Source organism: Notamacropus eugenii, chromosome 2 (genome assembly GCF_028372415.1).
Source record: "Notamacropus eugenii isolate mMacEug1 chromosome 2, mMacEug1.pri_v2, whole genome shotgun sequence".
Classification (NCBI taxonomy): Eukaryota; Metazoa; Chordata; class Mammalia; order Diprotodontia; family Macropodidae; genus Notamacropus; species Notamacropus eugenii.
Window position 1 is genome coordinate 124,004,136 of NC_092873.1, and position 13,099 is coordinate 124,017,234.

At 36.2% G+C, this 13,099-nt stretch overlaps 1 protein-coding gene across 1 annotated transcript in view; it reads right to left on the minus strand.

Moving 5' to 3' along the window:
* COL21A1 (collagen type XXI alpha 1 chain) overlaps positions 1 to 13,099 on the minus strand; it is a 228,191-nt gene that overhangs the window by 71,710 nt on the left and 143,382 nt on the right. The window contains exons 14-17 of the mRNA XM_072642503.1: positions 7,088 to 7,141; positions 5,986 to 6,041; positions 5,194 to 5,245; positions 5,052 to 5,105 (exon numbers count right to left, since the gene is read on the minus strand). Coding sequence (XP_072498604.1) covers positions 5,052 to 5,105; positions 5,194 to 5,245; positions 5,986 to 6,041; positions 7,088 to 7,141 — 216 coding nt within the window. The remainder of the gene's footprint in view (positions 1 to 5,051; positions 5,106 to 5,193; positions 5,246 to 5,985; positions 6,042 to 7,087; positions 7,142 to 13,099) is intronic.

A 13,099-nucleotide genomic window follows, 5' to 3' on the forward strand; every position in this document is an offset into this window, starting at 1 on the left:
TGAACAGCAGCTCCACCACTCACTACCTGTTTGTCCTTAGACAAATCACCTGACCTCTCCAAGTTTCTTTACTCACAAAATGTGAATGGTAATAGCTGCACTAGTTACCTCATAGCATTCTTCAATTCAACAGTCATTTAGTAAATGCTTACTAGTTCAAGGTACTGTGAACATAACAGGCACTAAATATGCAATTGCTAGAATCTAGAAATACAAAGACAAAAACTTGCCTTCATGGAACTTATATAATACTGTTTGTTTGGAGATCAAATGAAATAATGTGTGAAGTACTAGATAGACAGACAGACAGAGAGACAGACAGATAGATAGATGATAGATAGATATAGATAGATAGATAGATAGATAGATAGATAGATAGATAGATAGATAGATAGATAGATAGATAGATAGAGATAGATAGATAGATAGATAGATAGATAGATAGATAGATAGATAGATAGGCAGGTAGATAGGCAGGTAGGTACATTGATGGATAATTACTATTATATGTCAAGTTTATAGAATCATAGAAGTCAGATCTAGAAGTAGCCTAAGAGATAATTTTTGCTAACCCTCTCATTTTGTCAGACATGATTAGTAAAGTCACACCATACTTCACAATAATTACATTTGAATGTACTATTATAACATCCTACAAGTAGAGATAACTGACAATTGACTACATCAACTGCTCATCTTTTCACATACAGTTTGGTTTCCATCTTCCATGAAATATCTCCTGACTCCTCATGCCCTTACTGCAATACCAATAGCATTTAATAATGAATGTCCACCACAGCCTCTAGTACTTGATTACAGGTTTTATTATATTGGTTCCATATGTCTTCATCCATCTTAATCTTTTCTTGCCCATAGAAAATTCTTTGAAGGTAGAGATCATGTCTTTCATGTCTTCTCCATCCTCTTCTGTGCAGAGTAGTCTTTATCATGGAAGATGATAATCAGCAGATATTCATGGGCTGATTTGATTGCAATAGACTAGCATTCTTTAATAATAACTGGCATATATAGCACAGTGGATAGAATTCTGGATCTGGAGTTGCAAAGACCTGAGTTCAAATCCAGCCTTAGACACTTACTAGCTGTATGACCCTGGACAAGTTACTTAGCTCTATTTGCCTCAGTGTCCAAGTCAGTAACATGAATTGAAGAAGGAAATGGCAAACCACTCCAGTATCTTTGTCATGAAAACCCCAAATAAGGTCACAGGGAGTTGGAGGGGACTGAAACAACTGAACAACAATAAAATTGTGAATTTGATTCTCACAACAACCCTGTGAGTCAGATATGACTAGACCCATTTTTAATATGAGAAAGTTAGGATTCAGAGAGATTAATTCAATAATAAATGTCACAAGTATTTTCCTGATATCATATCCAGACCTCATTAAAATATGCTATGCTGGGATTGCCCTATATGTTATTTTTTAAAAGTTGGTCTAATAAATCAAAGAATGATAGCTTTTTCTCTAATGCATACAACACTATTCTCACTTTTATCGAAAACCATAAAAGTTGACTAGCTTAGAAATGTCCACCAATATGGTTTAGTCACTCAGTTAAGAAGCGTCTAATTAATTGTATATTGTGTGTCAAAGATTATGGTAAGTGCTAGAGATGTAAAGAAAGGCAAAAAACAAAACAAAACAAAATAAATTTGAGGAAACAGACTTGCTTCAAATTCTGCCTCTATTACTTGGGCATGACCTTGAGCAAGTAATTTAACCATTATGGGACTCGGTTTCTTAATCTGTAAAATGAAGAGTAGATTTGATAGTCTCTAATATCTTTTCCAGATCTATGTCTATCATCCTACTTCTGAGTTTTTTTTTCTTTTTTAATTCTTACAAAAGGCATATTTTTACCTGCAGAGAATTCAAGGTTAAGGAGAATTTTGTGATTCATGCTAAGTTTCACCTGGTGGAAGTGGCCTCAAATGACCTGAAGTGTCTTCATCTGTAAAATGAAGATGACCTATATGGCATCTAAGGCCCCTTCTAGTTCTAAATATGTGATATAGTGAGCTCTCTTTGTGGTCGTCGGGATATCTGCCCTATATCTGAAAGCAGAAAGCATAATTAACCAATGGAATATGATATTCTAACTAGAACTAGAGCTTGTAAACTTGCATGATTGATGTATAACATCATAGAATATTTCCATCTACCAATTTATTATTTTGATATTTTGCTACTCAATTTCCTTCTTTATGTTAAGATTATTTAGAGCATTTTATGCTCAAAATTATCCCCAAATCATACTTTAGAATCTAATGTTATAATGACATTCTACAATAGGTCAGGGAGAAAAAAAGGAAATTTAACCAAAAACAGACATGTGAAAATCACATTATATATGTTTTCTTTCATCCTGTGGTCTTTGGGACTTGCCCACAAAAATAAAGGGATTGGGAGAAATTCGGTTTGTGGTCATGACAACATTCAAAATCAGAGTGGAAGGAGTGGTTTACTAACCATGAGACTATAACTGAATTTGGAAGAAGACCCTTTCTCCCCTAGTAAACAAACACTCTACTTTGTTTTTGACTTTATCATATGGTTTATTTATCAAGTTTTAAACTTGTATTTAACCTACCAGAGATCAGATATTGAAAAGTCAAAGTTTAGGAAATTCTTCTCACCTATAACTGGGATAAATGAGTAAGCTACAAAAATATTGATATTTTAAACATCCTTTGCTTTAAGTACACAGACTTGATTCTGTACTCCATTGCTTTCTACTTTACTGAGAAATCACTCTATGACAAAGAGTGGACTTATATTGTTTCATGTCTTAGAACTATCTAGATTAGCAGACCTTTACATCTGCCAAAAGAAGATGTACGCACATGTGTTGTTTTACAATGAAACGCTTTATTAGAAACCTAACATTGAACATAAAGGTAAATGTTGTGTAGTTTTATTAGGCTTAAGGCCAATTAAAAGATAAACCTTGACTTAAAAAAAAGGAAGTAACAGCTATATTTTTCTTTCCTGTACTTGGAGAATGATTGGCTTTCAAATGGCTATTTTACAATAACTTGTTAATAATTTTGTACTATGCATTTTCATTGTACTATAAATTTTCATTTAATTACTGATAAGCATACACAGGAGTGATTCTGATTGTCCTCAGAATTAGTAAAGTGCCCCATCTCCAAAAAGCTATTTTAATTACGAGAAAATTCACTTCTTTTGATACAAATATTATATTCTGGCTTCAATTTTGGTATTGTTTCCTTGATTATCAAATGAATGGGGTAGGGAATTAATTTGTATTGTTTATCCTTTCCCAAACCATCTCTACTTAAAAATAACTAAGACAGTTAACTTACTAACATAAAACTAAAAACTAGCATAGTTAAAAAATAAGGCCACTAGCAAACATTCATTCACTCTGCTGCAGACTTCAAGCGCTGTTGAGAACATTGTTGAGAAGTATACATGATTTAAGTCTATATATCTCAGCCGAATCTTTCACAAACTACACATGCCCATCCTTGGATGGGTGCCTTAATTCATACTTAGAAAATGATTTATTTAGAAAATGGGGAATAATTCCTTTAATCAAACACAATAGGAATTGTTAATTTATTTAGATTATATCACTGCAATAAAAATATATATTTATCTGTGACTATATCGAATGCTTAAGCTTTTTTGTGTGCTATGGGCCCATTTGGCAGTCTAGTGAAACTTCTGGACGCAGAAAATAAATAACTAACTAAGAAATGCATTAGGAAAAGCGGGGTAAGTGAAAATTAGGTCAATCAGAGGTCAGCGAAAGTAAAGATGAGATTTTTCCCTCTCATTCAAGTTCATGGAACCCCTGGGCACCCTCCTTCCCCATCCCCTATCTATACATAGATCCAGGTTAAGAACTCTTGGTCTAGATAGATAATGGGAGATTCTACAGATACAGAGGTATACACAGACATACACATATACATACACAAGTTTCTTTCCTGTGCTTTGCATAGCAGGTACTTAACACAGTCATCATGACTAAAGACACATATATAGTTTATTTGACATATATTATTATAAATAAATTTATATATATTTGATTATCAAATAAATAGGTGGGAAAAATATAAACATATGTTATATGATTACTCATGATAATTATATGTGAAGTACCCACTATGTACTAAGCACTGAACCAGGTCCTGAGGATAGAAAGATCAAAATGGAAAACAGTCACTCTCCTCATGCCTTCTACAGGCATGCATGGGCCAGGGGCTGGGCTTGGGGAGGGGACGTTGTTGAGGAGAAGAGAGAACATTGTGAAGATAAAAAAGTAACTATATTTGCTGGGAAGAGAGAAGAGCTGGCAGGCAAGCTGATTCATGAGGGACGCAAAGGACTCTTAGAGGCAGAAGGGAGGAAGAAACATCACAAACGAAGACAGCCTGTGCAAATATGTGGAGATAGGAGAGAGAATGTAAAGTCTTGGAAAGAGAAAGTAGGACAGTTTGGCTAAAATGTTGGGAAGGTAAAAAGAAATAATGATGATAGTAAAATAATTAATATCTAACATTTCTATAGTGCCTATGATGTTCCAGGCACTGTACTAAGCATTTTACAATTTCTATTTCCCTTGATCCTCACAAACAAAACTGGGAGGCAGGTGCTATTACTATTTCCATTATACAGATGAGGAAACTGAAGCAGATTTTACGTGACTAGTCCAGGGCTACAGATGCAATTAAATGTCTGGGGCCAGATTAAATTCAGGTCTTTCTAACTCACGGTCCAGCACTCTATCCACTATGCCATCCAGCTGCTCCAAAAATGTGAAATAAGTCTGGAGAGTAGCTTTGAAGCAATTTGTGAAGGGCTTTAAATGAATGAGGATTTTGTATTCATTTCTAAAGGCCACCTGATACATAATTTGATACAGAACATAATGTGAAATTCTTAGTTATTCTTCTCTTTGTATTACTCAATACTTAGACTGACTTCCTTAGAATCAGGCTTATGTTCCAATTTATCCCATGTGAACAAGAATCATTAGGTTTTTATCAATACCTTGAATCCCTGGCTGCCCATTAATCCATCCTTTCCATCTCTCCCAGGCTCCCCCTGCAAAAAAAAAAAAAAAGGCAAATATATTATGTACACGTATATATTGATTAAAAGGTAAAATAAAGAAAATTTATGCCAAACTCACAGAGCGTCCAGGAAGGCCAGGAAAACCAGTATTTCCTTTTTCACCTTTTGCACCCTAATAGTGAAAAAGACACATTAAAATTTAATTATGGTTCTATTTTTTGGAAAATTTTAAAAATTACAAGTTAGCTAGTACAGAATTCAAGGAAATCTTGCTTGTTTTTGCCAACTAGAATAACTGTGTAATATGGCTTCAGTTTAATGTGAGTTTCTTGAAAGTAAGAGATCTTCTGGCTTTGTTTTTGTATACCCGGCATCCCAAACATTCTGAGTACTGAGTAGTGCCAGGAACACAACTGACATTAAAAGTAAGACAGGAAAACTTCTGATGCATAAGTTACATCACACTATGTATGGGAACATTAAAAACAATTATTGGAATAATTAAAGGGCAATGTATATACATATATATGTACGTATATACAATTAAAGGGAAACTGGAAAGATATTATAGATAGATTCCCCTTCCCTAACATGAGCAGGAAGGATGTGTTAAGACACATACATTTAGAGATAAAACTTCCATTTTTTGACAAACAAATATAATGAATGGGATTGAATAAGAGTAATGATTAATCATATCATGTATTCTTAAACTCTTATCTGAAGATGAGAAAAGAAGGGAAGCAAATGAAAAGAATGAATTGTTTTGTATAAGGTCACTTGGTTATTTTGTGTGACAGTTTAGACTAGAAATCAATTTTTTTTTACTTTCCTTAATCCATGATTCTTTTCATTAGACTATGGTGAAGGGAAAGTGAAATGTGCATACTCTTATTTATGATTTATACTTCCCTTTTTCCCATAAAATCCAGGTAATCCTTTTTCTCCTTTGGGTCCCATTTCACCCTAAAGAGACAAAAGAGGGTTGGGTTTTTCTTAATCTTAACTATATTATAAATAATTGCCATAGCTGCAAATTTTAATTTATTTTATATTTGGATTATGATTTCTGGCTCCCATGTTACCCAAATTTCAGTTTAAACTTAAGGTTAAACATCCGGGTAAAACAAGGCATCATCTTTCTATACTAAGACATAAAATAAAAATATAGAATGGATCTTAAGAAAAATCAAAATAGAACAATCCCCCAGAGAGTAGTAATGATAAAAATGACAACAGTTAATAGCTAATTGCCATGAATTAGGCACGCTGCTAATTATTGAGGATCTGTTGGTTCACCTGATTTTCCAAGTAATATAAGTAATATAAGTATAATACCCTGCCGTTACCTGGCCCTATGGCCTCTCTTTCACCCCCAGTATGCTTATGAAGTTGGATTGTCCACTACCCAGCCAGCTGAGATTGTTTCTTTCACTTAAAACAAACTGGCTTCCTTGACCACTATGAAAGGGAGAATGCATTGATTTAGCATCCTTAAAAGGATCTGCATCACTCTCTTCCATTATTAGTGAGACTAATTTAGACCTGATTATATAGAACTTGGAAGAAAAATAGGTAGGTGAAGACAAAGTAAATAATAAAAAAAGTATTGATGAGAGATACTGGAGAGTTTATATATTGACAGAAATAAATGACAAAGAGGCAACTGACTAATATTTTAGTATGAAACTGCTAAAAATGAGCATAATGGCTCTGGATTTCAGAATTTTTATGGAGCCTTAAGTTAGAGAAGTAGGATTGATATTCCAGTCACAAGCACATGATCCATACATTTCTGAGTCAAACTTAAGAGCAATTTACATGAAACTCATTCACTAACTTTCAAATGCTAAAGAATTTCAAATTATATGAAAAATGTTTCAAGTTTCAAAAAAGCAATGACATACAACTCAATTACTTTTTTTTCTGTTTCTGGCCTGTAGAAATTATATTAGTACAATTTCAAAAATCCATAGGAACATATTTTAGAACTTCAAGGATATTTGCTTAACCTTCGATCCTGGCATCCCATGCTGACCAGGAAAACCAGGAAGTCCACGATCACCCTGGAAAATAAAATTCAAATTAATTAAAGGTGTTCTCTCCCCTCTGGCCTTGATCAGCTCAATGTCTTCATTATTTTTATTTCTTATCCTCCCTGGCCCCCTCTCTACCACCTCTTTAAAACTTTTTTCTTATGAAAGGCTCTGATATCAGATATTCATACCTTACAGTGTCAATGTGTTACCTCTCCTAAGGATAGTAATCATGTAAACCTTATTTCAAATTGTGAAAAGACATCCTCTTCAAAGACATTTGGGAACTAATAAATAGATTGGAGAAATTTTTATGGGCCTCCTGATGCAAAGAACAGTATTGGAGAAATTTTTATGGGCCTCCTGATGCAAAGAACAGTCATGTTACTTTTCTGACTGCTTATGGTTAATAGAATATGTGTATAACATGTTCCCTCTTTTGCTTCCAAGAAGAATCACTTTGTGTGCTCAAGAAAAGCTGGGGAGGAAAGGAAAGGCTGGGACACAGGGGGAAGGGGTAGGGGTGGAATAGCAAGGGGAGAGGGAAATAAAAAATGAGAGGGGAGAACCTAGCAGTTAAGGTATGAAATAAGAAGATGCCTATGGCATTGATGGGGTGCTTGGGCCCTAGCCCTAAGACCATGTCTCTGGAAGCCTCCCAATTTCTCAGTAGGCCCCTCTCTTATGAAAATTTTTTCTCTTGCTGCAGAACACATTCTCTTATCAGAACATACAGAAGGGTGCCTAGCCCAAGGATTTTTGTCACTGGCTGGCCCAAGGACTCTTCCTCTAGCCAGATCCTAAAGGTTCATGCCTCTGACAAAAACCTCAATTTCTGGTGTACTCCATATGGCTTTCTCATCCTTAGCTCCCAGACACTTGGACCCTTAGATTACCTAATGAATGTCCCTGGAGTTCCCTTCCCTTGCCCCTTTTCCATATAAGCCCCAGTATAACCCTCACTTTCTGGCAGGTTCCATAAGGACCCTTCTCTGCTTTTGCTAAAGTGCTACCATAAACATTTTTCTGTTTGACTAAGAGAAGGCTTGAGTGTGTGAATTCATTCAGGTAACGCTGCCTTGGTATTCTTGGGGTCCTAGCACCCCAAAACCTCATCAACACCTCAAAGACATATCGCAGGTAAGGCCAGACTCCAATGACTAACTACATAGCCCCGTGAAAAGTGTAGTTTATAATCTTGATGGAGTTATCCCACAATGTATGGACTAAACTGTGTGAAAAGTGACAAGCTTCAGAAGTTTTCAAAAGAGGAAATGCTTGGCACAATGTTGGGAGTATCTTCACCTGCTGTGATGAAAGAGGGAATGGGTAGAGAGGGGATAGAGAGGCATAGGCCACAGTGGCATTATGATATAGGCACTGACCAGATCTTACCAGCGTCTTTCTCCATGAGAACCAGACTTGATAATAATGATCAAACTGATGGAGCCCTCTTTCCCACTACCATCTCCCTTCTCCGTTCTTTCAGAAAGCAATCCAAATCCAATGCTTCAGGATTCTCTTTAAAGCTGCCTTCTCCAATTTCATTAATATTGTAAGGCTGTTTCTTTGAGATAAAAGATGAGTCCAAAACAATTGATTCCAATTGTTTTCTAATAGTCAATTAGGTAACAGTAATGTGTTTATCATAATGCTGGCCTGTATAAGCTCTGAAGGTTCAATTGCATTCCAGCTTGGGAGGTAGAACTTACTTTAAGTAAACTGAGGTGATACTGATTTTTCTATTTCTATAAATAATTTCCTAACTGTCTCAAAAGACAGAACCTGGACATTTGCAGCTCTTCTTTCTGTCCCTCTGACTAAGCTACATTGTCTTTCATTTCTGTTCTGTGGTAATTGAGGACAAAATCCCCCTCCAACTCGCTGGCAAAGAAGGTCCGGGAAACTGAAGAGAGGAGAAGATGGTGGTTATGATGAAAGGTCCTTCTTTTGGCCAGTCTGAGAGGGAAGAGACAGGAGTGGTCTGTGAGAATTTCAAGGATTTTCCTTTTGAAAAAGGAAAGGAAGGGGAATGGGAAGGGGGGAAGGAGAAGCGAATGAATAATGTGATAATGAATCTGAGACTACTGAAGACAACCCCACCACCTCCAAATTCTGCCGCTCATTTCTTCATCCCCATTTACCTCAGTACTAACCTTCTTTGCTCAACCATGTCCCAATCCATATCTACCTTCCCATTTCATTATGGTCTCTGGAGATTATGCTCTATAAAGAAGAAACTCCCCCTAACCTTAAAACTACTTCTGTTCACATTCTTTCCATCTTCTGGTACTTACTGAGACCTGGCGCTTCCTAGATGGTACTATATCCCACATCTTTCCAGTACTAGATGCAACTTCTTTCATAACATCCTATTCAACTGATCCTGGTAGACCTTACCACCAACACCTAGCAACCTCTCTTCCTTTGATGTTCTTTTTCCAAATTTATCATATAATCCAGTACCTAATATCTGTAATCTACTGAACCCTAGGAAACCTTTCTTCCTTTCTCAGTGAGTTCACTATCTAGATTATGGTATCCCTCTCCACTCCAACTGTTACTAGAAAGCTTTAACACATATGTTGATATTACTCCAAATATTTTTACCTCCCAGTCCCTCACTTTGCTCAACTCCCATGTCCTCCTCCTTTACTCCATCACAACTACACCTAAAGATGGTCAAACACTTGATCAGGCCATTACCCTCAAGAGCTCATTTCCTTTATCTAATCACTCTCATATGATTCTAGTTTTCCCTATGCTTTTCTCCTCCCAAACCTATTTGTCTTCAGAGTGATGTGGAATCTCTCTACCCCTCTCTAACCCATCACTCTCACTATACTTTTCTCCTTTACAAATCTCAACCACTTAGTGAATGAATGAAAAATAAATGGATGAAAAAGCATGAACATTAAGACTAAGTACAAAAAAGGAAAACCCTTCCAACTCTCAAGGATCTTAAATTCTCACAGCAGAAGATAACACAGAAGAGTAGTGACCAAAGAAAAGTAATATGGTCAGGAATATCAAAAGAATAAAGAACAGAATTTTAAGGCAAATATTTGACATGTACCTTCCACTGAAGTATTTTTTATGCCCAGAGATGATGGGAATAGAGAGTCATATACCAAGTATCATGACATGAAGATTTCTGAGGGGAAGTAGAGTGGTATGTCTAACCGGGGTTACTTGTGGTGAACATTCACTAATCAGAAACCAGAACTCAGAGCAGGAATGTCAGGCTAGAGGTGGAGGCTGGAGTGTAATAGCAGGGTCATGGACCTGATCCAGGCTGAGGAATCCTTACCAATTCAGTTAAACTCTTCACTCTCCTTTTCTCCCAAATCCCAAACCTCTTCCAATCATGCCAAACCTCAACCTTGGAATGCTCTCACTATCTACTTCCTCTGCTCTGGTTGCTAAAAGGATCTGGGAAAGTACTTCAACCATGCTGCATGGATACATTCCAAAATTATTTTATCCAGTCTCAACTGGGCCCTCACTACAGCAAGGGAATCTCTTAATTCCTCTCTAAATGATTTTCTATCTCAGTGGTTCACAGAGTGTGATCTGGGGACCTCTGGGGTCCCAAGATTCTTTCAGAGTATCTATGAAGTTAAAATTGCTTTGATAGTAAGAAGACATTTTAACTTCTAATATGGATAAATGAAATCCCTTTGGGGAATCATCAATATTTCTTGAGTGTAGAGGGGTCTTTAGACCAAAACATTTAATATCAATTGTACCCATTTTCTACAACTTTGGCTCTTCAAAATCAATCCTCCCACAGCAACTTCTCTTCTTAGCTGAAACACTTGTCTCATACTAACCAAAAATAAAAGGAAAAAATGGCTTTCTACTGAGAATTCCCTCTTTTCTGCTCCTTCTCACCTAACAATCTCTCCTTATCTCAAAAGCCCTGAAATTAACCTGCTACCATTTCCTCATTTATTCCACTGTCTGATGAAGAGGTGACCTTTCTCAGTAGCCAACTCCTCCACATGCACCCTAGATCTCACTCCTTCACATCTTCTCCAGCAGAATACCCCCGTTATCATTCTCTCTTTTTATCTAATCTTCCCTCTCCCTCCATATTGGTTCCTTCCCTGTTGCCTACAAACATATCCAAATCTCCCCCTGGCCTCAAAAATTTCTCAGTAGATCCTAACATCCTTGCTAAGTTTTATCATATAAGTCTCCTCTCTTTCTTAGCTCAATTCCTTGGAAAAAATCATATACACCTGGTATCTCCATTTCCTGTCCTCTTCTTTTTCTTTCCCACTCCCTGCAATCAAGCAACTGAGGCCTTGACTCCATTGAAACTAACCTTTCCGAAGTTAGCAGTGTTTTCTCAACCACTAGTTACACTAGCTTCTTCTCAGTTCTCGTCAACCTTGAATTGTCTGTTCAGTGTGATGCTGCTGACCAACTTCTCTCCTCCTAGATACTCTCCTTCTCTGAGTTTTTAGTACAGTGCTCTTTCCTGGTTCTTCTATCTGTCTAAACTCTCATTCGTTCTCTTTACTGATTTGTCATTCAGTAACTGTGGGAATACCCTAAAAGTCAGTCTTGGACTTACTTTTATTTTCTCTTGACACTCTCTGATTTACACAGCAGTTCCCATGGGTTCAATTATAATCATTAAGTAAATCAATATATCCAGGTTTATTTTCTTTAATGAGCTCAAATCCTGTATCATCAACTATTCATCAAATATTTCCAACTCTATAACCCAGAAACAACTCAAACTCAAAATGCCCAAAACAGGACTTCTCTTTCCCTCCAAATCAAACTCTTTCAAATTTACTCATTTCTGTTAGAGCACCAGCATCCGTCTAGGCTGCCCAGGTTCACAATTTCAATATTATCCTTGACTCCTTAACCGCCTTCATTTCACATGTCTAATCCACTGCCAAATTTTGTCCTTTCTATTTTTTAGTTTCTCCTTCCTCTTCAATCATATTGCCATCATTCTACTCATCACTTCTCTCCTGCATTCTTGCAATAGCCCCCTATCTGATTCTCCTTAGCTCAAGCTTCTCCCCATTTCAATATATTGTCCACACAAATGCTGAAGTGACTTTCCTAAAGTACACTTCACAAATGCATGCCAAATTCATGAATTTTTGACTACACATACGATTTTACATAGTGTGTGACACTTAATTCAAAAGTATTTCATTACCTGATATCTGGGACAGGTGAGTCAAAATTCATTTTTGCAGTACAGCTACATTTCTATAAAGTCACATGCTGGTATTTGAATATCAAATTAAAAATATATATCTTTGAAGGATATATATATGTATAAACTAACATAAAAAGGTCACACAATCTACATTTGAATGAAAAATATTTATTGTTATTTACAGGATTCAATGCTGAACTATCTTCTAGAGTAGAGATTCATTTCTCTAACTGCTTATAATATACCTCTATCTCAATATTCCGGGGGTGCTTCAAATTCAACCTATCTAAAACCAACCTTAGTATTTTTCCTCTACAACCTGGCATCATTTTCTTCTGCCTTCACTAAATCTATCAGTGGCAGCACATTCAGTCTTCCACAATTGAGACCTTATTGTAATTTCTTGGTTTTTCCCATTAAAATAACCTTACATAATCAAACCAGCTTATGTCCATAATCAAAGGCCTCACACTTCAAAATATTATCAGAGTAGAATACTCTGGGCATTGGAAGGATGTTCCTGATGCCAATAGGGGGATACCATAGGCTAAATCTAAGTCTGCAAATAAAGATACAACTTGCTTTAGTCAATCCAGGTGTTTCTTGGAAATTGCAGACTGAATTTGTTTAAAACTATGCCATAAGTTAAATTTATTAGGGATGAAAACTATTTTAAGGAGGCCAAAATTAAATCTCTTCCAAGTAAAGAATCTTTTAAAAAATAAATTACAATCCTCAAATGTATCTATTCTTAAACTGAAATGTGTGTATGGTAGATTATTTTTAACTGAAGGGCA